Source organism: Bufo bufo, chromosome 10 (assembly GCF_905171765.1).
Source record: "Bufo bufo chromosome 10, aBufBuf1.1, whole genome shotgun sequence".
In the NCBI taxonomy this organism is placed as follows: Eukaryota; Metazoa; Chordata; class Amphibia; order Anura; family Bufonidae; genus Bufo; species Bufo bufo.
Genome location: NC_053398.1, coordinates 117,181,628 through 117,207,708, shown reverse-complemented (window position 1 = coordinate 117,207,708; position 26,081 = coordinate 117,181,628). Strand labels below are relative to the sequence as shown.

At 44.5% G+C, this 26,081-nt stretch overlaps 1 protein-coding gene across 1 annotated transcript in view; it reads right to left on the bottom strand.

The window, feature by feature from the left end:
* CPNE2 (copine 2) overlaps positions 1-26,081 on the bottom strand; it is a 98,093-nt gene that overhangs the window by 12,452 nt on the left and 59,560 nt on the right. The window contains exons 5-14 of the mRNA XM_040410674.1: positions 20,182-20,253; positions 19,935-20,018; positions 18,493-18,582; positions 18,298-18,396; positions 15,752-15,838; positions 14,799-14,858; positions 9,224-9,357; positions 6,335-6,389; positions 2,652-2,703; positions 264-397 (exon numbers count right to left, since the gene is read on the bottom strand). Coding sequence (XP_040266608.1) covers positions 264-397; positions 2,652-2,703; positions 6,335-6,389; positions 9,224-9,357; positions 14,799-14,858; positions 15,752-15,838; positions 18,298-18,396; positions 18,493-18,582; positions 19,935-20,018; positions 20,182-20,253 — 867 coding nt within the window. The remainder of the gene's footprint in view (positions 1-263; positions 398-2,651; positions 2,704-6,334; positions 6,390-9,223; positions 9,358-14,798; positions 14,859-15,751; positions 15,839-18,297; positions 18,397-18,492; positions 18,583-19,934; positions 20,019-20,181; positions 20,254-26,081) is intronic.

Below are 26,081 nucleotides of genomic sequence, written 5' to 3'. Positions count from 1 at the left end.
CCTGACCTCAGCCTTTCATTGGTGGCAGAGGCTGGCTGGCATCACAGTGGGAAGAAACGCTGTCCATTCTTCCTGCTGTGCCGCTGAAGATGAGAGCATAGTGTGTGCTGCGCCAGCTCACCTTCTCTGTGGGCCGCAGGCCGGGTGTAGGGGACCACTGCTGTAGATGATGCAAACTACGGTACTTCAATCTGTGTGATACTATCACTGTGATATGACTTGATAGGGATAATAACTGCAAGCTCTTTCGTTCAGTTACTCACCCCTGCTGACTGCTGCTGAGTTGCTTGAGCTGCAAATCGTGCAACATGGTTAATGATCGGAGAAAAATTGGTGGGTCCATAGAAGCGTATGTGAGGGAGACAGGCAGAGTAAGCCTCAATAATGCCTTCCACTCCTAAAGAAAGACAGAAACGCTGAATTAGTAGAAAATAATTAAGTATGGCTACCATGAGGTAGAAAGACCCACGTAACAGTCCACATGCAACCTAGGAGACACCAACACAAACTTTTGATCTTAGGTTTTTCACATATCAATGGGTGGGAGAAAGCTATAATACACTGCTCAAAAAAATAAAGGGAACACTTAAACAACACAATGTAACTCCAAGTCAATCACACTTCTGTGAAATCAAACTGTCCACTTAGGAAGCAACACTGAGTGACAATCAATTTCACATGCTGTTGTGCAAATGGGATAGACAACAGGTGGAAATTATAGGCAATTAGCAAGACACCCCCAATAAAGGAGTGGTTCTGTAGGTGATGACCTGACCACTTCTCAGTTCCTATGCTTCCTGGCTGATGTTTTGGTCACTTTTGAATGCTGGCGGTGCTTTCACTCTAGTGGTAGCATGAGACGGAGTCTACAACCCACACAAGTGGCTCAGGTAGTGCAGCTTATCCAGGATGGCACATCAATGCGAGCTGTGGCAAGAAGGTTTGCTGTGTCTGTCAGCGTAGTGTCCAGAGCATGGAGGCGCTACCAGGAGACAGGCCAGTACATCAGGAGACGTGGAGGAGGCCGTAGGAGGGCAACAACCCAGCAGCAGGACCGCTACCTCCGCCTTTGTGCAAGGAGGAGCACTGCCAGAGCCCTGCAAAATGATCTCCAGCAGGCCACAAATGTGCATGTGTCTGCTCAAACGGTCAGAAACAGACTCCATGAGGGTGATATGAGGGCCTGACGTCCACAGGTGGGGGTTGTGCTTACAGCCCAACACCGTGCAGGACGTTTGGCATTTGCCAGAAAACACCAAGATTGGCAAATTCGCCATTGGCGCCCTGTGCTTTTCACAGATGAAAGCAGGTTCACACTGAGCACATGTGACAGATGTGACAGAGTCTGGAGACGCCGTGGAGAACGTTCTGCTGCCTGCAACATCCTCCAGCATGACCGGTTTGGCATTAGGTCAGTAATGGTGTGGGGTGGCATTTCTTCGGAGGGCCGCACAGCCCTCCATGTGCTCGCCAGAGGTACCCTGACTGCCATTAGGTACCGAGAAGAGATCCTCAGACCCCTTGTGAGACCATATGCTGGTGCGGTTGGCCCTGGGTTCCTCCTAATGCAAGACAATGCTAGACCTCATGTGGCTGGAGTGTGTCAGCAGTTCCTGCAAGACGAAGGCATTGATGCTATGGACTGGCCCGCCCGTTCCCCAGACCTGAATCCAATTGAGCACATCTGGGACATCACGTCTCGCTCTATGCACCACAGACTGTCCAGGAGTTGGCAGGTGCTTTAGTCCAGGTTTGGGAGGAGATCCCTCAGGAGACCGTCTGCCACCTCATCAGGAGCATGCACAGGCGTTGTAGGGAGGTCATACAGGCACGTGGAGGCCACACACACTACTGAGCCTCATTTTGACTTGTTTTAAGGACATTACATCAAAGTTGGATCAGCCTGTAGTGTGTTTTTCCACTTTGATTTTGAGGGTGACTCCAAATCCAGACCTCCATGGGTTAAAAAATTTGATTTCTATTTTTTTCTTTTGTGTGATTTTGTTGTCAGCACATTCAACTATGTAAAGAACAAAGTATTTCAGAAGAATATTTCATTAATTCAGATCTAGGATGTGTTATTTTTGTGTTCCCTTTATTTTTTTGAGACCACAATGGTGGTCATACAGGGGACCAGATCAGAACTATATAAAAAAATGTATTATTAAGTATAGGTAAGCTTCAGGAGGGTTTCATTTATTCTAGGGACACCCCTTGTATTCCATAGATTAGATGATATCTAATCCATGAAGCTGAGCCACATCGCTCTACTTAAGCATACCGGAGTTTAAAATAAAAAAAAAACATAATGGCTGTGCTTCTTTGTACAATCATAACTGTGTTTTGGGGCTTCCCTAAAGTCTTTTTCAGACATATAATTCCCTGTTTCAACTGCAGAGCTAGATGCATTTCACTCAGAAGCAGTGGGCGTATCCATTCTATGGAATCTGCCAGCACGGTTCTGCTGTTACTTCCTTTTCCTTACTTCATGCTATGTTTGTCTTCACCTCCGGAACTCAAAGAACAGATAAGGAGGGAGAAATCACACAGATTCGTTGACAATAAGCCACTGACAATTGACCAAGAAACATAAGGACTAAACTCAGCTCATACTCCCAGTGCTTAGGTTATAAGACAAATGAAAGACTAACCAGAGCAGAAAGGGCTGCTAGGATTGAAATTGATAGCAAATTCATGCGACACCTAAAAAAAAAAAAAAATATCGAAGTCAGAATTTAGTTTAAATCATTTACTTAAAAGGGATATTCTGGTTATATAAAGTTATCTCCTAATAACTATTAGATTGGTCAGGATCCTATCACTGGGACTCCTACTGATAATGAGAATGAGGGCTCCATACCCAGTGGAGCCCTGCAAAATGAATAGAGAGGCCAGTCAGATATGCATGCAGCCAATCCATTTCCATGGGAGTTCTGGAGATACGGAGTATGGCACTCGGCTATTTCCAGAACTCATAGAAATAAATGGACAGCTGTGCCATAGCCACCCAGCCGCTCTGTTCATTTTGGGGAGGTACAAGGCCCCCATTCTCATGATCAGTGGGGTCCGAGAAGCAGGACTCCCACCGATCTAATACAGTCCTGATCAAAAGTCTAAGACCACTTGAAAAATGGCAAAAAATCCCATTTAGCATGGCTGCATCTTAACAAGGTTCCAAGTAGAGCTTCAACATGCAACAAGAAGAAATGGGAGTGAGACAAAACATTTTTTGAGCATTCAATTTAATGAAAACAACGAATAAACTGAAACCGGCTGATCAAAAGTTTAGGACCACACCTCCAAAAAAAAAAGCTAACCCCCCCCCAAAACAGAAATCCAACTTCCAAACATGAACTCAGTAATGAGTAGCTCCGCCGTTATGGTTTATCACTTCCAAAATTCGTTTGGGCATGCTTGACGCAAGCGTTTCCATGAGGTGAGTGGGAACATTTCTCCAAGTGGTGAAGACGGCTGTACGAAGGCCATCTACTGTCTGGAACTGTTGTCCATTTTTGTAAACTTCCCTTGCCATCCATCCCCAAAGGTTCTCAATTGGATTTAGATCAGGGGAACACGCAGGATGGGCCAAAAGAGTGATGTTATTCTCCTGGAAGAAGTCCCTTGTCCTGCGGGCATTGTGTACTGTAGCGTTGTCCTGTTGAAAAACCCAGTCGTTACCACACAGACGAGGGCCCTCAGTCATGAGGAATGCTCTCTGCAACATCTGGACATAACCAGCGGCCGTTTGACACCCCTGCACTTCCTGAAGCTCCATTGTTCCACTGAAGGAAAAAGCACCCCAGACCATTATGGGGCCCCCTCCACTGTGGCGCGTAGAAAACATCTCAGGTGGGATCTGCTTGTTATGCCAGTAACGTTGGAAACCATCAGGACCATCAAGGTTAATTTTTTTCTCATCAGAGAATAAAACTTTCTTCCACCTTTGAATGTCCCATGTTTGGTGCTCTCTTGCAAAGTCCAAACGAGCAGTTCTGTGGCGTTCAAGGAGACGAGGTCTTTGAAGACGTTTTTTGTTTTTGAAGCCCTTCAGTCTCAGATGCCGTCTGATGGTTATGGGGCTGCAGTCAGCACCAGTAAGGGCCTTAATTTGGGTCGAGGATCGTCCAGTGTCTTGGACGGACAGCCAATTGGATCCTCCGGCTCAGTGCTGATGACATTTTTTTGGGTCTTCCACTTGACTTTTTTGTCCCATAACCCTCAGGATCATTTAAGAAATTCCAAATGACTGTCTTACTGAGTCCCACCTCAGCAGCGATGGCGCGCTGTGAGAGACCCTGCTTATGCAGTTCAACAACCCGACCACGTTCAAAAAGGGAGAGTTTTTTTGCCTTCACAACGTGTGACTACCTGACAGAAAATGACAATGAATCCACATCTTTGCACAGATTTGGCCTTTTAAAAGGCATGTGGTCCTAAAATTTGGATCAGCTGAAAAACAGCCTGTTTCAGTTTAATCGTTATTTTCAATGAATTGAATTGAATGCTCAAAAAATGTTTTGTCTCACTCTCATTTCTTCTTGTGTCATGTTGAAGCTCTACTTGGAACCTTGTTAAGATCCAACAATGTAAAATATGATTTTTTGACATTTTTCAAGTGGTCTTAAACTTTTGATCAGGACTGTAGTTATCCCCTATCCTGTGGATACGGGTTAACTTTTTATAACAGAAATATCCCTTTTAATATAAGTCTTCATGAGAACAGCCTTAGCTGTCTGTTGGTGTGATATTACAGATCTGTACCACATGGATTCATAATATGGCTGTGTGCATGCTGCCTTACTGTGAGTCTACACAGATAGTCACGAGATGGTGGCAGATGTCTTATCAATTCCAGTATTACTATGTGTTAGCACAGTCTGTCATATCAGAATAAAGCCCTGATTTCTCATGCCTGCCCTCCATGGGCCTTTTGCGACTTTAACTCACTTGCTCAAACATTTAGTGACTTTTTGCGTTTTTACATCACTCACTCCAGTTTTGACGCATGGGTGGAAAAGTGGGCGTGGTTATATAGGATAATGAGTTTTAACATTGAGACTTTTTTTAAAACTTGCAAACAAAGCTGCAACCTCACTCCAGTAGCGGGGTGGAGTAGGAAAACTGGAGGAGCTTTTCTAGACTCGTGTGTTAGGTTTAAGGAGAAGACAAATTTATCAAACAACGTGTGACATTTGATAAACATGACCAAGTACGCCAACGCAGACTCACGCAAAACTGAATTAAAATATTGCAGTCATGATAAATTCCCCCAGGTGTCTTTTCATAAATAGTTTTTTATTTTATTTTTTGCAACAAAAAATCCCCCACAATGGATAAGAAGAAAGCAAAAGACTAGTGTTGAGCGAATAGAGTTTCGGATCATATATCTGAAGTCGAATGGCTCAAAACTTCAGTTTAATGCTGTATGGAGATCAGTCTCTGTACAACATTTAAATGTATGGGCTGTGGCGAGTTGAAATTAGTTATAGGCAACAGGAATCCCAAGTTGGCTTGGGTACTGACAGGTACCTCGGTACTGAAGCCGACTTCGGATCCAAGTATTAAAATGGTTTTCAAGTTCAAAAATCAAATCCAAAGTTATGCACTGAAGTCCCACAAGACTTCAGTGATAATGAATTTCCCTCGCTGGAGCCCATACATTTGAATCTTTTGAGCGAATCGAATTTGGATCTATGCTCCAAAGCTCAATTCGCACGACACTAGAAAAGGCCTGTGCACTGGTAATAAACCCAGCATTCCCGATAATTGCCGAATGATGAGCAGAGTTGACTGCTGCATGGAGATGCACAAACGCACACTACTGCAGTCATTTGTCCCAGCAGCAGATCCTTGTAATATGTGCTGCCAAACAAACAATGTGCCGTATGGACGATTAGATCACTTGGTGATGCAGCATTCAGAATGGAGAGGACACAGCGCTGCTTTCCCTAGAAACAGTGGCTACCTGCTGTGTAGAGAACTGCAGCCAGCCATATTGAATAGGCCCATGCTGCAGTTCAATGCACAGTGGGTGACGGGGGCTCTGCTGTGCAGGAGAATACAACCCCCACCATGCAGGAAAGTGCACCGTGGCCGTATTCGTTGGCTCTGCAAGGAACTGCAGCAGGACCCAAGTAGCCGGCAGCAGCACTACCACCGTGCAGGGAGTATGTAACAAGGGAAGCAGCTCGAAATCTGCGATGCACCCCCTTTCTTTGCTGGGGGTCCTATAGGTCAGGCCCCCACTGTTCATATCCCAGCAAAAAAAAATTGCATCAAAACTGCAGTACGGGAACAAGACCCTAAAGAACACATCTGTGACATGGCATAGTACCTTCCAGTCTGGAGGCAGCTGTGCGCCAAACCCCAGGGCAGGGAACAGCTTATCACTGCAAGGAAAGAGACAGAAGAACAATCAGCGTGGCCGCACCAAGATACAATCGTACACGCGCTGGATATCTATACAGTCTGCAGCCTATAGAATTTTATTGGAATTACATCTCTGATATTTCTTTTTTTTTTTTTTTTTTGCCATCTTAATCACAATTTTCCTTGACAAGACAATAACTCCTGATTCATATACATAACGAAAGCTTTTACAAGAGATGAATTTTTTGTCACTTGACAGGAATCCATTTTTCTATCCCGGCAAGCTACAGAAGACAAATGAGTGCGTTTCCGTGGTAACTGTTGTGCAGATATCGGAATAACCACTTAACATTCCCCATGCACAGGGGGCTTTATGCGAGGGGGTTCTTGTCGTTGGATGTGAATTGCTACAACTGACAATTAGTGACAATCCTATTATCACCTAAAGTTTCAACAAGTGGGAGACACAAAGTTTTAGCTTTTGTGAAGACGCCGACATTTTGCCTTCACCTGTATTACTGTATATCTAGGGTTGCCTGCTCCTTCCGGCCATCTATGACGTCTTCATCCTTCCCATCCTGACATTGTCCTTGTCAGATGCAGCCCTATCTAACGTAATCACAGTGTCAGCACACTTCCGCTGCCAATCACTCCCATCATCTGAATGGGCAGAATACATTCTGTTCCTACCTGCATTATCCTGCAGCCATGCCCTCACATTATCCTGCAGCCATGCCCTCACATTATCCTGCAGCCATGCCCTCACATTATCCTGCAGCCATGCCCTCACATTATCCTGCAGCCATGCCCTCACATTATCCTGCAGCCATGCCCTCACATTATCCTGCAGCCATGCCCTCACATTATCCTGCAGCCATGCCCTCACATTATCCTGCAGCCATGCCCTCACATTATCCTGCAGCCATGCCCTCACATTATCCTGCAGCCATGCCCTCACATTATCCTGCAGCCATGCCCTCACATTATCCTGCAGCCATGCCCTCACATTATCCTGCAGCCATGCCCTCACATTATCCTGCAAGCTGAAAGGTCACCGAGTCTCACAGAATCAACACACTCATGTCTTGCTGCTGCTGCAATCGCTTCAATCATCTGATTGCAGAACACAACTTTCCACACCATTGGGGCTCATTTATTAAGACCATCATTTTTTGACGGCCTTTTTTCTACATTTTATTCAAACATTGCTGCCAGAAGATGTGAGTAATTTATAACGGGCTCGCACCTCGTTAAAAATTTGGCGCATCTTTGGTAGTCCGGAAAATCTACACCAGTCCGAGGCGATGACACAGTTTTTCCACAACTGTTCAGTCTTTTACCTGGCGTAAAATAAGGACATTTGCCTAGGCCAGCAAATATGGTCACAGGGAAGTTTAAAAAGGTAAAACTGTTTATAAATGACCCCCATTGTATGATATGGTTGTGTTTCTGATTTACTATAGGAGGTTCCTTCCCACAAATATTCTTCCATAGACTTCAATGGGCAACTGTTGGTCCAGAATGTGCTGCTTGGACCACAAAAGCTTTGGTTTGTCTGTTTTTTACATTAGATATAGGCATAAACTAAATGTGGCCAAAAGCAATCTGCCTGGTGAAGACAACTGAATCCCCTCTATCTACAGCCACGTGGTGCTTCCAGACCCTGTAGATCTGCAATAACCTAGCTCCAAACCTACAATGTAGAAGATATCTATGTCAGAATGACGGAAGATCTAATTTATGCTCAAATAATGCCAGTCAGCAAAATATTACCTATTAATGGTAAGCTGACCCTTAATCCAGAACCGCAAGCCAATCTATGATGGACGGCGAGGGACGGTCAAGTAACAAAGATCGATAAGTACCGAGCAAAGCAAGAAACATTAACCCATGTACTTATGGAGAGATTTCAGATGACGATGTACCTGTAATGTTATATAGCATACGGTGATGTTAAATTGTGTTTATTGTGGGAGCAGTGATCATTTTACAGGCGTATCACTGAAGACTGGAGGATGTTATTTTATTATATATATATATCTTGTACTGTTCTTCTAGTAGCTACTATATCATAGATAAACGTCTTGTGGATCTCGCTGGCTTACTGTGTGTTATAACATATACAGATGTAGCCAAAATGCCTGCAATACTGTGATTTATACTATCATACCTGAGCATTATATTATTTTTTAGTGCTTTTGTACTTTTTTTGACACCCGATGTTGTCTTGGTGGTGGTTCTTATCCTGGTCAGTGCCATCTAAGAGGTTCCTGACACGGGATCACCCTTATCGGGGCGGCTATTCTGTGTTTAGGTAGGGCTTCACAGGACAGAGTGTATAGGGCGAGAGTCCCTTTCATGACTGACCTATCCCTGTAGCCCAATATTATATTTTGTGGGGGTTATCTTACTAAATAAAAAATAAAGGTTATGTTTTATGGGGTGGTGGTTCTCCTCGGAGTTCTGTCAGAATATATATAAACATAGATTATATATAATCATCGCCATATTCACTGAATGCTGTAGAATTGTTTCAACGCATTCTTTTCTTAATAAAATGGTTTTTTTTTTAATATTATATTTATAGCACTTTTCTAATCAAGACACACATTTGGGTTTTTCAATGCAGTTTTTTAAAACCAAAATCAGGTGTGGATCATAAACAGAGCATTATGGGCAGATCTTCCGTCTCTAAGTCTTTCAATCCACTCCTGATTTTGGCTTCAAAAACTGCATAAAAAACCCCTGAATGTATGGACAGCACCCTTTCTCAAGTAGCCAATTCTGAGCAATAAATGAAGCCCTGAAAACAGCATTTTTGGTCTCTCTATTTCCTGTAGATATCATTACTTACGAATCATAATCCTGAATGATTTGTCCGACAGACCATAATGCAGAAAGGTATTCGTTCGTGCCCATAGGGTTGATATAATGCAGAGAGGAGGCCTCTCTGGGATTTCCATTCGATGCTGTAAAGTCAATTCCAACCTAAAGATAAAAGCAAATCCTTTTCATAAGTAACAGGACATGGGGCACTTTTCGGCACATGCTGTATCTTTCCATTTTCTGCAGGCTTCAGTCAATGATGGTCGAGTGGTCTCTTGAAGACCACTAGCATGGTGCGCCAGCTAATGCTACCTAGGGGATGGGTATGTTCTTCTTTGATAAACTATTATATTATTCTAACCCAGGCATCCTCAAACTGCGGCCCTCCAGCTGCTGTAAAACTACAACTCCCACAATGCCCTGCTGTAGGCTGATACCTGTAGGCTTTTCGGGCATGCTGGGAGTTGTAGTTTTGCAACAGCTGGAGGGCCGCAGTTTGAGGATGCCTGCTCTAACCCAAAGGACAGGCTGATAAATAACTATCCTGGGGAAATAGGAGAAATGAGAACATGGGCGGCAGTGAACTTTACCCTAGAAAAGAGACAAGAAGATCCCTAAAAAGAGACACACCGTATGTCTACCAGACATCTGTAGAAGGAGATGTACTTCATATACTCATTTTTTTTTCTAATGTGTTTTTAGCCATCTGATTACATTTTTTGGTTTTCTTTATATTCTATGGAAGAAGTGATCCTGCCTGGGGTGATCTGCTTTACAGAAAGTGATTCACTGACTTCTGCAGGAGAGTGTTGTGGGCATGCTCTGTGACTTACGTAGGGATTCCTATGCAGGGAGGGGGAGGCGATGAGCTGTGGCCATCACCATGTGTACAATCATTTTTATAATAGAGATGTTAGGCTACTTTCACACTCACGTTTGGTGCGGATCCGTCATGGATCTGCACAGACGGATCCGTTCAGAACGGATCCGTTGGTATTATCTGTAACATAGCCAAGACGGATCCGTCTTGAACACCATTTAAAGCCAATAGAGGACAGATCCGTTTTCTATCGTGCCAGATGGTGTCATAGAAAACGGATCCGTCCCCATTGACTTACATTGCGTGTCAGAACGGATCCGTTTGGCTCAGTTTCGTCAGACGGACACCAAAGCGGAATGGAGACGGAACGGAGGCAAACTGATGCAATCTGAGCGGATCCTTTTCTATTGAGAATGTATTAAGGGCAAAACTGATCCGTTCTGGACCGCTTGTGAGAGCCCTGAACGGATCGGAAAAACCGAAAACCAAAACGCCAGTGCGAAAGTAGCCTTAGGCGTCATTGTTATCCTACCTTCTGATCATAATGAAATGACCATGTCCCTAGTGTACAGTCCAAGCTCAAAAGTGAAGACTGTAAGTTGATTGTTAAGATTTATTGGACGGTGTGAAAACTGCAATATTTGGGGATTTTTTTTAAATATAGTTAGTGACATTTATAATGCTAAAAATATGTAATGTTTTCGGAAAGTCTTCAGACCAGTCTTCTTGGGTATGAAGCCACCAGGTTTGGACACCTGGATTTGGAGATTTTCTGTCATACTTCTCTGCAGATCCTCCCAAGCTTTATCATGTTGGATGAGGACAGTCAGAAGACATATTCAGATCTCTCCAGAGTTGTTAGATAGGGTTCAAGTCAGGGCTTTGGCTGGGCCCCTCAAGGATATTCACAGTTATCCCCAAGCCACTCCTGTGTTGTCTTGTTGGAAGGTGAAGCTTCAGCGGTCTGAGCTCCAGATCAAGTTTTCATTAAGAATATTTCTGCACTTTGCTACATTTGGCTTTCCCTCCTCCAGCCACTGAAAACACCCCAACAGCCCGATGCTGCCACCACCATGCTTCACTGTAGTGATAGTATCGGCAGGCGAGGAGCAGTGCCTGGTTTCCATCAGACACGATGCTTAGAATCAAGGCCAAAAAGTTCAATCTTGGTTTCATCAGACCAGAAAATCTTGTTTCTTACAGTCTGAGAGTCCTTTGGTTTTTTTGCAAACTCTAAGTGGGCTTTTATTTGTCTTTTACTGAGGAGAGGCTTCTTTCTGGCTACTGTGCCATAAAGTCCATATTGGCAGTGCTGCAGTACTGGTTGACCTTCTGGATTTTTCTCCCATCTACATAAAGGTTCCTTGGAGCTCAGCCAGAGTCACCATTGGGTTCTTGGTCACCTCTCTTACCTTCTTCCCCTATTACTTATTCTAAACTTCTTCCATTTAAGAATTTTGGAGGCCACTGTGCTCCTGGGAGCTTTCAGTGCAGCAGAATTTTTTTGTTCCCTTCTCCAGATCTGTGCCTCTAACACAATCCTGTCTGTGAGCTCTAGAGGCAGTTCTCTTCTCCTCAAGGCTTGGTTTTAATCTGATATGCTTTGTCAGCTGTGATATCTTATATAGATAGGGCTGTGTCTTTCCTAATCACGTCCAATCACCTGAATTTACCACAGGTGACCCCAATCAAGATGATCAAAAGAAATGGGAGGCCATGTGAAATATTAGTTTTTACTTTTTAATAAATTTGAAAAAAAAATTGTAAGACTCTGTTTTCACTTTTTCATTATTGGGTAATTGAGGCTGAACGATGGGGAAAACTTAGATTTGTTTTTATTTTAGCACAAGGCCGCAGCATAGCAAAATGTGAAAAAAGTGAAAGGTTCTGAAGACTTTCAGAATGCACTGTATAAAATGTTTAACATAGATTAAACAATAGGCCATTTCTGATGATACTTTCCATGGTCATCACCGTTTTACTATTTAAAGAAGATGGTGCACTATTTATAGGAGAACTGCATTAGTGGTTATAAAGTGACTCTGCTGAGAGATCCCATATCACTTGCAGGGAGGGGAGACATTACAAATGGTCTGGGGAAAGAACGCATAATATCCCAGTGTTAAAGGGATTCTGTCACCTCGTTTTACCCTATAGAGCTGCGGACATGCACGGCTAGATCGCTGTGTCCTTTTATTGTGCTTAAAAAAATGATTTTATAGATATGTAAATGAGCTTTGTAAGGAGCCCAAGGGGCTGTACTAACCTTCTTGGTGCCCAGCCATGCCCCCCTGTGAAGGAGCCCAGCACCGCCTGCGTCCTCCGAATCTCCTTTCTTCAGTTAGATTGCCGTAATCTCGCGCATGCGCAGTTCCTTCTCTGAGGCCGATGCCAGCACAGGGAAGGAACACTATAACCGGCACTGCGCATGCGCGAGCTCGCGCATCGCGAGACTACGGTAATCTAACTGTGAGCAAGGAGAATATTCGGAGGACGCAGGCGGTGCTGGGCTCCTTCACAGGGGTGTGGCTGGGCACCAATAAGGCTCGTACAGCCCCTTGGGCTCCTTACCAGGGTCATTTACATATCTATAAAATCATTTTTTTAAACACAATAAAAGGACAAAGCCCTATGGGACAGGTATATTGCGGACATGCTAGCGGCGATCTAGCCGTGCATGTCCGCATCTCTATAAGCTAAAACAAGGGGACAGAATCCCTCTAAAGGGCAGGTTCAAGTGCACCATAATATAAATACAGACCAATCTATCAAGTAGACATTGAATACAGCTAGGGCCTAATCAAGTCTGCCCTACTATTCCAAGACTAGCGATATGGTAGATGTCGTGTTACAGATACTGTACATACAGGGCCAAACCGTCCTCACGGAAGACTTCTTATGCTGATGTACTCCTTAGTTTAGCCAGGGGGTACCATTTGGAGTAGGGATAGGGAGCTTTACATATAGTATATCTTCCATGTTTATCATTTAGCTATAATATCCTGCCTACATTCAGTGCGCTGCCTGTGCTGTTCATAGTGCGTCCTTTGCTGATGAATGGCAGGACTTTTTCCCGAGTGCGGGTGCCCACAGAGAGGGCTCTGAGTGCCACCTCTGGCACCAGTGCCATAGGTTCGCCACCACTGGTCTATGCCCTGAGAAAAGGATTGCAAGTTAGCTCTCCTCCAGAAGGAAGAAGACTATATTTGAATGCAGCTCACAGAAACTGCAGAACGTGTGCATAGTCCAATACCCAGAGTTGTGCCTGCATTTTGCACAATGCGTCAAGGTGAGAACCTTCGTATACCTATATAACTGCTCTATTGGGCCAGCACATATTACAGTTATTAGAACATAGCAAAAGCTTCTCAGCTAACTCATTTCAGAGGATATAGACTGCTGTAAATTGTGCCTGGATTCTGCTGACAGCTCTAACTGTACAAGCGCAGCACAATTAAACTGGCAGGAGAAAATGCCTTTTAATAGTGGTATTTTTTATATTATATAAGAAATTAGGAAAAATTGCAGATAGATTTGATTAATAATTCATATATATTGGTGTCTCCATGGCTACAGACTACAAACAAGCTCTGTGTAGTCTGATCCTGCCATCACGTGCTGCTTCATTTCCTCTAGTCTACAATCTGAAGACACATAGAATACCCTGCAATGTGGGTTATAGTGAGACTGCCACCTCTGTCTGTGCAAATCCAGAGACATTAGGAGAACCATGTCTGAGGGGAAGAAGGAATCAAGGACAACCCACATCAACTAAAATAGGTATTCACAAAGAATACACAAGTTCCCCTATAGTACATGGGTATTCCATCTCAAACACTGCTAGCATATGCCATAAATGTCAGAAAGGTGCGGGTCCCACCTCCTGTCGCCAGAAGGGGTTCACCGAAGGGAAGAAAAGCACACTGCACAAGCATGGCCACCCTCTATTCACCGCAATGGGAGTTCTGAAAATAGCCAGAGGCTGCCTCGGCTATTTCCGTCAGTCCCAAAGCGGTGAATGGAGAGGTGGCTGCGCATGTGCAGTGCACTGTCCATTCACCACTATGGGACTTCTGAAAATAGCAGAGCGTGCTCACTTGTCTATTTTCTGAACATGGAAGTGAATGGAGAGCACGCTGTGTATGTACGGTGTGCTTTCCTTCACTTCAGGGGGAACCCTGTTCTGGGACCCACACCTATTTAACACTGATAGCATATCCTAACGATATGCTATCAATGTCTGAGATGGGCCAACCCCATTAATGATAGCCCATGCTGCACTACATAAGTAAAAACTAAAATTTGCTGGAGTGCTTTTTTTTACTTAAAGTGTACCTGGACTTTAGCAAAGCAAAACGCTAGGTTTTAATTGATGGGGTCTGAGTGCTAAGACCCCCACCGATCGTAAGAACGAGGAGAATGAAGTAATTACACAGAGCGCGGTCTCTCCTCGCTGCAGAAGATGGACTGGAGACAGACCCATAGACTTTCTACTGAGCCGGTCTTCAGCAGCGAGGAGAGAGAGAGAGCGCTCTGTTTGAGAGCTTCTTTCTCCCCGTTTCAAAAGGTCGGCATTTTTTTTATTTTTATTTTTTATTCAAGCTCATATTTTATTCAATATTAATAAATCTGATTTGCCAGTCTAGAAATACTTGAGGGTAAGCTGTTTACAGTAAATACTCGATCACTCATTTGTATGAACGCTTCCGTCCTGTAATGTCCAGTTCTCTTCCTGTCTAAATACTGTGTACCAAGTACAGTTTGTTCTCATATGGGTACTTACTGTAAACATCAACTGGCATCCTCCCAGTATGTAATCAAGGAAGGAAAAGTCTCTTGTAATCTGAAAGACACAAATCAGGACGAATACACATGGGGCATGACGCAGTGCAAAGATATATAGATATATAATAACGCAGGTATTCTCTAAAATCACTGCTTCTAGGAGAATGTCGTGCCTCGTGGATGCGCTTCAGTGTAGCCCCACCTATATGGCACTTTAATGGGGTTGACCGGGATTATTTTGTTTGTTTTTTTATTTCCCCCCAGCCATCGGTACCTGTGGAGAAATCCTTACTCGCCTGCTAACACTCAGCTCCAGCTCTACAGGGCTTTTTACACTGGAATTCTGGTCCTCATTTGTGAACTTCTGCATGGATGGATCACATGCACAGCTGCAGCCAATGACTGGCCTTGGTGGAGACATATCCCCAATGCCACGCGCATGACTGTGATGTGTTCTTTGGGACACATCACCACTGAGGCCAGCCATTGGCTGCAGTAGTGCACATGAATAGTGAAGAAAGCTGGAATCAACAGAGCCAGAACGGAGAGGTGGATAGCAGATGAGTATGGATTTCTTTAAAAGGTTCCACTGACTGGTATAAAAAAAAAAAAAAAAAAAAACTACTTTAAGTGCACTGGAGGTGGAGCTTCAACATGAAGTGCTCTCAGAATTTCGGCATTTGAGCTACTTCACAGATGTAACTTTCAACCAGGAGACCATTACAGCTGTCACTCAGATAGAAGGGGTGATGAAGCAGCTCAGTGCTGCTCCTGGGCACTTAAAAGCAGAATCTGGCAGAATAAAACTTCATATTCACACTACTACTCATGATTAAAGCTCTGCTGATCTCCCCAGCCCCTACCTAGTGCTGTCAGCAGTTTAGCATGGTCAAATCTGCCTACAGATTCCCTTTAAACTAAGCATGCTAATATTTAGGAGATGTGCCTCACTTTACAAGATTTAATGATGATTACTCCAGAGTTTTTGTAGCTTCTCTTCTTCTTTTGTTTCTTTGGGTTAATGCAGTCGAATTCCACCTGGGAAAAAAAAAATAATGATTCATGCATTAGAAATGACTTTACACAGGAAACTCTTGGATGATCTTTTAATTAGTGGTGACGCCTCACCTAAGAAAACAGACAACTTTTAAAACTGCGCCCTGCAGGGGAAATCGAACAGCTGCAAAATACTGTCCGACATGGCTGATAGCGGGCAGCTTAACACATGATAGGGGCGGTTTTACTACTTCTACTGATTGGCTTGTTTCAATAAAATCATCTTAAAGAGATTGTGAGCTCCTCTGGGGACAGCGAGTAACGATAATGTCTGTAAAGTGGAATATGTCCGGGATATGTAAGGGAGCAAAATAAAAAAATAAAAAGGAACTAGGGAACAGGGCAGGCAAGTGGGTGGAAGATAATGGATTGATACTAAAATATGAGGTAGAACAAGCCCGGGCCATTGCAAAGGCCATTCATGAATGCACTAGCTGTCAACTACAGATACTCATAGCTTTATGTATTCTGCTGTTGTCACTGAATCCTCTCCAGACTGCTGCCTGCAGATGCCAGACAATCATTTCTGACCCTTACTTTGGCCTGGGGTTTGCCCACTGCCTGTGACATGAATGCTGCTGCGCTCCGCAGTCTGCAGCCTCTCCTGTGCTCTTTAGGACGCTGCTCGCAATGTGAAATGATTAATTAATTTAATTTACATAGTAATTAGCATCTTGGTGGGGGAAGGGGGGCACTTGGAATCCTGCCAGCACTAATAGATGGTTGAATTGAAGCTAATTATACTGTAAGAACTTTCATTACTATAAAATCTGAATTTCTTTTCTCTTTTTTGGCAGAGGATATAAAATATCTGCCAAAATCATCGCAACATTATTGAAAATCAAAACTCCACAAATGTCTCCCTTTCCCCTGCCTAGGTATGGGCCCCACACTGTCAGGACCAGGATGGGTGTGAAATGCGTGAAGTTAAATTTATAGTAAAAAAGTTCTAACAGCACAACATACTTAAAGGGGTTGTCCGGGTTCAGAGCTGATCCTGGAGATACCCAGAGTTTCACCCAGGTAGCCCCCCCCCCCCGATGTTAGCATCGGAGCATTTCATGCTCTGATGCTCTCTTTTCCCTGCGCTAGATCGCGCAAGGCAAGGGCTTTTTTATTTACAATAACACACTGCTAGGCATAGTCTTCCGCCCAGCAGTGTGTTCATAGACGTCACAGGCTCTGATTGGCCGGCATTAGCGCTGCCCTAGGCATTTTACAGGCTAGGGCAGCGCTAAAGCCCCCCCATCAGTGCTGGTGACGTCACTGGGCTCACTGCTGGGCGGAAGCCTCCGCCTGGCAGCCCTATGGAGAACCCGGTACATCACCGGATCTCCTGAAAATGCCTTTGCGCAATTCATGAAATGCTCATGATTCTCATCTTAGTGGGGCTGCCTGGGTGAAAATATGGGTATGTCCGGGTTCAACGCTGAACTCGGACAACCCCTTTAATTACTAGAGCAGTTTTGATAACAATGGCATAGTTCAGTAAAAACTTTATTTTATTGTATCACATTATAACATGGTTTGGTTTAGGCTTTAGGGTGCAGTACGCCCCTCTGGATAGGGGTTGTCCCACAAAAAATATTCCAGTTTTCAAACCAGCACCTGGATCGGAATTCTTTTGTAATTGCAAGTGATAAAAATTTAGTCTAGCCACTGAGCTATTCAATAAAATGTATCTGTATCCATTTCTGTGACCAGATCACTGAGATGGCCGCACATGCTCAGATTCATCCTTTAACTGCCTCCTGAGCTGTGATAGGGAGAACATGGACACGCCTCCTTAGCTGCAGCAAAATGGACACGCCTCCTGAGCTGTGATAGGGAGAGCATGGACACGCCCCCTGAGCTGTGATAGGAAGAGCATGGACATGCCCCCTGAGCTGTGATAGGGAGAGCATGGACACGCCCCCTGAGCTGCAGCAGAAAAGACACTTCCCCTGAGCTACAGCTTGATATAAATCTAGCAGAGCAATGAATGTGGAGATCTCTGGACCCATGTGAGGGACAGGGCTGGTTCTAGCTTTGTTAGAAAGAGATTGTCATGTACTATATGATGTCTGATTTTCATTTTTTTCTTTTACATTAGTCATGAGATAACCCCTTTGAGCTTGAAACAAAATAGGCTTCAGTCACAACTAGGGGGAGCTTATTGAAATGTAAATTTTAGTATTTAAAGTGTATCAGTCACTTCAGAAATCTTTTGATCAGTGGGTGTCCTGAGTGCCGAGACTTTTGCTTACACTGCTCTGCTTGCATCCTGGAAGAGAGTCTTAAAGGGCTGATCAAGGGCAAAGCACTCTTTAGTTCTTGCATTCATTTGTTCCTTCAATTGGGACTTATTTTTGCATCAGCTTCAGTATGTACCGCAAGTTTATCTACTGAAAAACTTAAAGGTCGTGGCTACACAATGAATCACCAGACTGGCGGATACTCACAGAAATTCCCTCTCGAGACTCGCACATCTTGATTGCGCTAGTCTGAAACTCCCCAATAAAGTCATGTCCTCCATCATTGTCATAATCATAGCATATAACCTGGAAAAGACACCACACAACGTTATCAGTTAAAATACATACAAAATAATCATGCAACTAAACATAATAATAATAATCACACAACGCAGAATTCACCTTTATTGGCTTCTCGATGTCTCCATTACACATAGACTGTAAGGGCACAGTAAAAGGCTTCCACACAGGGTCCAGAGTATATTTTATAACCTGATAAAAATAATAAAAGCGTAAAAAAAAAAAAAAAAAACGCATTCATTACTGGTAAAAGCGTGAAAAAACATTTACTTATCACTCAGGACTAAAAGCTAAAGCTCGCCATACACATTAGATGTAAGTCAGTCGAACCTGCTGATATCGTCTGACCACCTAATGGGTGTGGGGGCAGATGTTTAAGGAGAGAAGGCATTTTGGATTTCAACAAGCCTGTTCTCAGGGGGACAAGCCACCTGACGAAGGACTCTGGCAGCAGCTTTCTCCATTCTTCCATTCACATTTTGAGCCGACGATGTGTATGGGGGAGCGGAAGATATAGCGGTCCATCCACTTAAAGGGCTTGTCCGCTTTTTACTATTGATGAACTTTCCTATAGAGGTGTCGGGAGTAATGGCTGTTGGCCAAAAGAGTGTGTGGCCGACAGCTGTCTAATATGTATTGTCAGCCTTTAAGGGGCTGTCCGCTTTTTACGGAGGAGGGAGAAAGAAGAAAGAAGGAAGAAGAAAGAAGGAAGAAGAAGAAGAAGACGACGAAGAACTGGGAAAGTTGAAATCCAACTTCCCAATCCTTCTCTGCCCAAACATTTGTTACGGTATAGTTAGACATAATGGTAATGTTGTGGCGCCAGTGTTCACTGGGCTTGGGGAGCAACCCATGTGTAAATATGCTATATAGTTTACTCTATTTTTCACTCCATAAGATGCACTTTTCCCCACCAAAAGTGGGACGAGACCGCTTTCGTTATGGAAGCGGTCATCAGTATGCAGACGGCGAGCAAGTGTGGTCACCCGGCTCCTTGGTCTTCTTCCAGACACCTCCCGGCATGTGTCCTGACTGTATACAGCAGATTGGGGGTCTGATCTGAGGAGGAATGGGGGTCTGATATGAGGAGAAATGGGGGTCTGATATGAGGTCTGATGGAGCTTGGGGTCCTGATCTGAAGTGGAATGGGGTCTGATGGAGCTTGGGGTCATGATCTGAAGTCTGATCTGAGGAGAAATGGGGGTCTGATCTGAGGTCTGATGGAGCTTGGGGTCCTGATCTGAAGTCTGAGGAGGAATGGGGTCTGATCTGAGGTCTGTGGAGGAAATGGGGTCTAATCTGAGGTCTGATGAAAAAAAGTTTTTTTCTTATTTTCCTCCTTTATATTCTTAGGCGTGTCTTATGGAGCGAAAAATATGTTATATCTAGCTTATATGTCGGATAGATAGTTGACCTTGAACAAGGCACTTGTAAGAAGTCCCTGAAGCCTCCAGACTTTACATGCATAACACTTCATAAAAATGTTTACTTTTCCATTTTTTTTGTTTTTCTACAGGTCAATCAGAATACTAAAATCCATTCACCTCCGTCCTATGAACCAGCATCCATTTCCCATCATCTCCTTGTTTGTAGAATTCTAAAAATGGATCTGACTTGCCGAACAAATCCTGAAGAGAAAGAAGAAAAAATTAAATAAAAATTATATATCTCTATCTATCACACGAGTCCTATTAATGACTGTCCAGTGCCATCGACTGGAGAATAATGGGGATCTGGTCATCCACAAGTGTCACTAATACACTGTGACATGAGAACGATGTGATCTCTCACCTTTTTATCCAGCTTCCTCCCGGCCATGGAAAGTGTTATCACCCTGTTATCAGACAGCTCTTCAGCAATGACCTGAAAATGAAAGCAGAACTAAAAATGAACAGAAATTCTGTTTGGAATTGTAAAATATAAAAGAAAGAGGGTCATAGACGGGGGTCTCCTGCTCAGGACCTGCCTATTAGCCTGAGCAGAGAAGCTCCCACCCTGGAGTGTAATGTATCACACCGTCACCCATTCACTTGGATGGACAGGATGTAAGATTACATTTCCCTCTAGGAGCCGCTGCTCTCTGAAAGGGGGTTGCCCTTTAGTTTAGGAAAAGATTAAAAAATGGTTCAAACTTTAGTTTAGGAAATACGATTATAAAATGGTTAAAAAGCAAAACCACCCTTATCAAACGGTGACAGGAATCATGTTTCCTGTAAAGTATTGTTCTGTAGATACAGAGAACAGGCATGACGTGATAATGAATTACTGGGATGGCCGAGAGTCACAAAATACCCCTGGACTTAGTAATATAAGATGTAAAGGCCATTAGGGGCGTCCTCTGTACCACGGACACATATCGATCTGTGACATGCTGTAAGCCTGCAGCTGTAATCCCAGGCTTCTAAACTCAGAGACTGACGAGGAATACACACGCCGCTGACTACACCGCTTATGATGGACGTGTCCTTGAAATAAACAAAGGGCAACACATTCTGTGATTCAGTCATATAACCTGGTATAACACTAATCCGAATTCTAAGAGATTGATGGTAATGCTTTGGGGAAGCATTCCTCTCCGACAATCGCTTGCTCGTCAGTGGAGGAGACTGATGCCTTTACATGCAGTCATCTCCTCCTCATTATGGGGAGGAGCGATAACGCCATCCCTTGTTCACATACAGAATCATTGTTTTACGGCAGCAGATCATGATTAGACGCCACTTTCTGCTATCAGCAAGCAATCATTTCTAAACCTGCTGTAAGATGGAGATTACCTGCATTATTATACATGTAGATGATTGCTACAGACGCTTGTCAGCAATCATCTGCCCAACAATCGGCTGTAATACAGCTCTTAGTAGGTGAATAGTGTCCAGACTATTATATCTATGCATATACAGTCAGGTCCATAAATATTGGGACATTGACACAATTCTAACATTTTTGGCTCTATACACCACCACAATGGATTGGAAATGAAACAAACAAGATGTGCTTTAACTGCAGACCGTCAGCTTTAATTTGAGGGTATTTACATCCAAATCAGGTGAACGGTGTAGGAATTACAACAGTTTGCATATGTGCCTCCCACTTGTTAAGGGACCAAAAGTAATGGGACAATCGGCTTCTCAGCTGTCCCATGGCCAGATGTGTGTTATTCCTTCATTATCCCAATTACAATGAGCAGATAAAAGGTCCAGAGTTCATTTCACGTCTGCTATTTGCATTTGGAATCTGTTGCTGTCAACTCTCAAGATGAGATCCAAAGAGCTGTCACTATCAGTGAAGCAAGCCATCATTAGGCTGAAAAAACAAAACAATCCCATCAGAGAGATAGCAAAAACATTAGGCGTGGCCAAAAAACCGGAATTAGTCTTACCGGTAATTCTGTTTCCATGAGATCATCACGACGGCATACAAGGAGATTGACCCCTGACCTCTGTAGGGGCAGGAACAGAGAAAGGTTAAATACCCTCCTCCCACCACCAACACCAGTGTTTCCAAAATCACACAGAGCAACCCGGTGGTGGAAAACAGTGAAAAAAAGGTATTACTCCATACCTTCTAGAGACCTACTAGGTCAAAAACGATTTAAATCATAGGGAGGGAATAACGTGCCGTCGTGATGATCTCATGGAAACAGAATTACCGGTAAGACTAATTCCGGTTTTTCCATAGCATCATCACGACGGCATACAAGGAGATATAAAAAATATATCAGTTAAGGGGGGGCTACAGCCTGGAGGACTTTCCGCCCGAAGGACAGATCAGAAGATCTGGAAAGATCCAGGCGATAGTGCTTTATAAATGTATGAATGCTGGACCAAGTGGCAGCACGACAGATTTCCTCCAGAGAAGCCCCAGCTCTCTCCGCCTGAGAGGAAGACATGGCCCGAGTGGAATGGGCCCTAATGTTGACTGGACATGTAAGGTTTTGTATTTGGTAACAAAGACTAATGGCTTCTTTGAGCCATCTAGCTATAGAGGACCGGGAGGCTTTTTGGCCCTTAAATCTTCCTCCAAAAAGGACTAGTAGATTGTCAGATTTCCTAAACTTCCCCGTCACCGTGATATAGTTTAGGACTGCCCGTCTAACGTCCAGAGAGTGAAACGCCGATTCTTTGTCATTAGAGGGGTGCTGGCAAAAAGAAGGTAGGGTAACTTCCTGGCTCCGATGAAAATTGGATACGACTTTGGGGAGAAATCCAGGATCCAGACGGAGAATAATTCTATCATCTAGAATACGGAGGTAGGGTTCCCTGATTGATAGGGCTTGTAATTCCCCTACTCTGCGGGCCGAAGTTATCGCAATTAAGAAGGCCGTTTTCAAGGACCATAATTTTATTGGACAGTCACACATGGGTTCAAAGGGTGGTAAAGTAAAGCCTGTAAGAACGACGTTCAGATCCCAGGAAGGGACACGGGCGGTGATCGTTGGGCGGAGCCTCGTCGCTGCCTTAATGAATCTTTTGATCCAACGATGGCCGGCTATATCTTGGTCAAAGAAACAACCTAGGGCTGAGATTTGGACCTTCAAGGTAGAGGGTCTAAGTCCCAGGTCCAGACCTTGCTGTAGGAAATCCAGTATTCTTTGGATGTTGGATTTACGCAAATGTGGCGACTCCAGGAACAAAAACGTTTTGAGATCTTAAGGTAAATTGCTGACGTTACCTTCTTTCTGGAGGCTTTCAAAGTAGCAATAACTTCGTCTGACAGGCCCTGAAGCTTCAGGGTTTGGGACTCAGGATCCAAGTCGCCAATTTCAGAAACTGCGGGTTTGGGTGTAGAACTGGACCCTGCTGGAGTAGATCCCCCCGCACAGGAAGGAGCCATGGATCTTGTAGGGAAAAATTTTGGAGGGATGAGAACCAGCTTCTCTTTGGCCATAGGGGAGTGATCACAATCACCGTGGCCTTGTCCTGGAGAATTTTTTGTACCACCTTCGGAATTAGAGGAAGTGGAGGGAAGGCATAGCACAGATTCCAATGCCAACGAATGGCGAAGGCGTCTAAGGCATGAGGTCTGTCCCTGGGGTCTAGGCAACAGAATGTTTCCACCTTTGAGTTTGCCCTGGTGGCAAACAGATCCACGTCGGGCATCCCCCATTTCCTTACTACTAGCCTGAATATTTCTGGACTTAGAGACCATTCTGTATGGTCGATTCTGTGGCGGCTGAGAAAATCCGCTTCCTGATTTAGTATTCCCTTCAGATGAACTGCTGATATCGAGGCCACATTCTGTTCCGCCCAAGCAAAGATTTTTGTTGACAGTGCTTGTAGGGTTACGGACCGTGTTCCCCCTTGATGGGAGAGGTAGGCAATGGCCGTAGTGTTGTCCGACAGCACTTTTATGTGATGATGACACAACATTTCCTCTGCTACCTTTAACACCTCCCAGACTGCTCTCAGTTCCCTGAAGTTCGATGACTGGGATCTGATCGAATCTGGCCAAGTGCCCTGGAACATACGATCCCCCACCTTTGCACCCCAGCCGGACAGACTTGCGTCTGTTATTACCTGGACCTGGGGAGTCTTCTGCCACGGATTTCCCCGTGATAAGTTTCCGTGGTCTTTCCACCAATTTAGGGACTGCAGAATCCGAGTTGGTGGACTTACTTGATGATCTAGAGAGGATTGGCACTTGTTCCAGACACTCAGGATCCAGGACTGAAGGGGTCTGAAGTGTATTTGACACCAGGGAACTGCCGGAATACAAGATGTTAGCAGGCCCAGCAGACTCATCGCCTCTCTGATAGAACAAGATCTTCTTTTCTGAAAGGACCTGATCTTTTGTTGGAGAACTGATATTTTGTCTCGAGGTAGGAATACCGCTTGCTTTTGGGAGTCTAGGATCATCCCTAAGAATCGAACTTCCCTTGAGGGGGTGAGGACGGACTTTCCTTTGTTCACGATCCACCCCAGATCGTCTAGGATGGAGAGAAAAAACCTCAGGTTCGAATTGATTTGGCTGAGACTTTCGCTGACTAGAAGGAAATCGTCCAAATAAGGGATTATCATAAGTCCCTGTCTTCGGGCAAAGGCGACCATCTCTACCACTACTTTGGTAAATATTCTTGGCGCAGGTGAAATCCCGAAGGGAAGGGCCCTGAACCGGTAGTGATGGACGTTCCCTGATATATCCTGGATTGCAAACCGGAGAAACTTCTGTGAGTCGGTGTGAATGGGAATGTGGTAATAAGCGTCTTGTAGGTCTATTGTGCACATGAAGACGTCTTTGCTTAGCAGAGGGATTGTAGATGCTAGGGTCTCCATCCTGAATTTCTGATAACGGATGAACCTGTTTAGTGGTTTCAGGTTTATGATAGTCCGAAAAGTGCCTTCTTCCTTCCTGATTAGAAATAGGGTTGAATAGAAACCCCTGCCTCTTTCTGGAGGCGGGACCGGTGAGATTACATTCATTAAGTGAAGTTTCTGGACTCCTTGCCAAAGGTTCATTTGGAACCGTGTCAGTGAAAATTTGTTTGGGGGTCTTGAAGACCACTCTATTTGGTAGCCTGCCCCGACTACCTTGGAAATCGAGGGGTTCTGGGAGATGGATTCCCATGACCCCAGGAATCTTGAGAGTCTTCCCCCCACCCCCACGTCATTGCTTATCGGAGGATTTTGGGTGGGAGAAGGATTGGCCTCTTCCTCTTCCTCCTTTTGGATAGCTCCAACGTCCTGATTTCCCTTTCCCCCTGTAGCTTTTTTCTTGACCCAAGGAGGGGCGAAAAGGATACCGGCGTCTGGAGGGGCGATCTTCCGGAAACCCCTTCTTTCTGTCCGCGGCCTTCTCTAGAATCTTATCTAGCACCGGGCCAAACACATATTCTCCAGAAAAGGGTATGGAACAGAGCTTCAATTTAGACGTCTTGTCCCCCGACCAGCACTTCATCCAGAGGGCTCTTCTGGCTGCATTGGAAAGTGCCGCGTCTCTGGCAGAGAATCGGACTGATTCGGCAGAGGCATCCGCCAGGAAGGCCGTGGCGGATTTTAAAAGAGGGAGAGAACCAAGAATTTGTTCCCTAGATGTTCTATCTTTAATATGAGTTTCCAATTCTCCCAACCAAAGATACATGGATCGGGCGACTGAGGTAGCCGCAATATTGGTTTTAATATTGAACATGGACGCCTCCCAGGATTTCCTGAGAAGACTGTCCGCTTTACGATCCATTGAATCTTTAAGTTGGGAGGTATCTTCAAATGGGAGAGATGTTTTCTTGTTCACTTTGGCCACCTGTACATCGATCTTGGGAATTTCATTGAAAATTTTAGATTCCTCTGGATCAAAAAGCAACCTATTTTTGAACGCAGCCGGGACTCCCAGACGTCTTTCTGGATCTGCCCACTCATCAAGGACCATATCCCTAATACTCTCGTTATTTGGGAACACACGAGTTTTCTTGACTCTTAGGCCCCCAAACATTTCTTCTTGTACTGAATGGGTACGTTGCACTTCCTCCACGCCCATGGTCGACCTTACTGCCTTTAATAGGTCGGACATTTCTTCTGTAGAAAAGTAATATCTACGACCGTCATCCACTGAGTCTGTATCAGAGACTCTCTCCCCCTCTTCCCATGACCTAACGGAGTGGGCACTTTCATCCGCCATAACTTCTAGGTCCGAAGGGGATGGAGACCTAGCCCGCTTCCTCTTAGGTTGCGGCAAGTCGGGGGGATTAGTGGACAGGT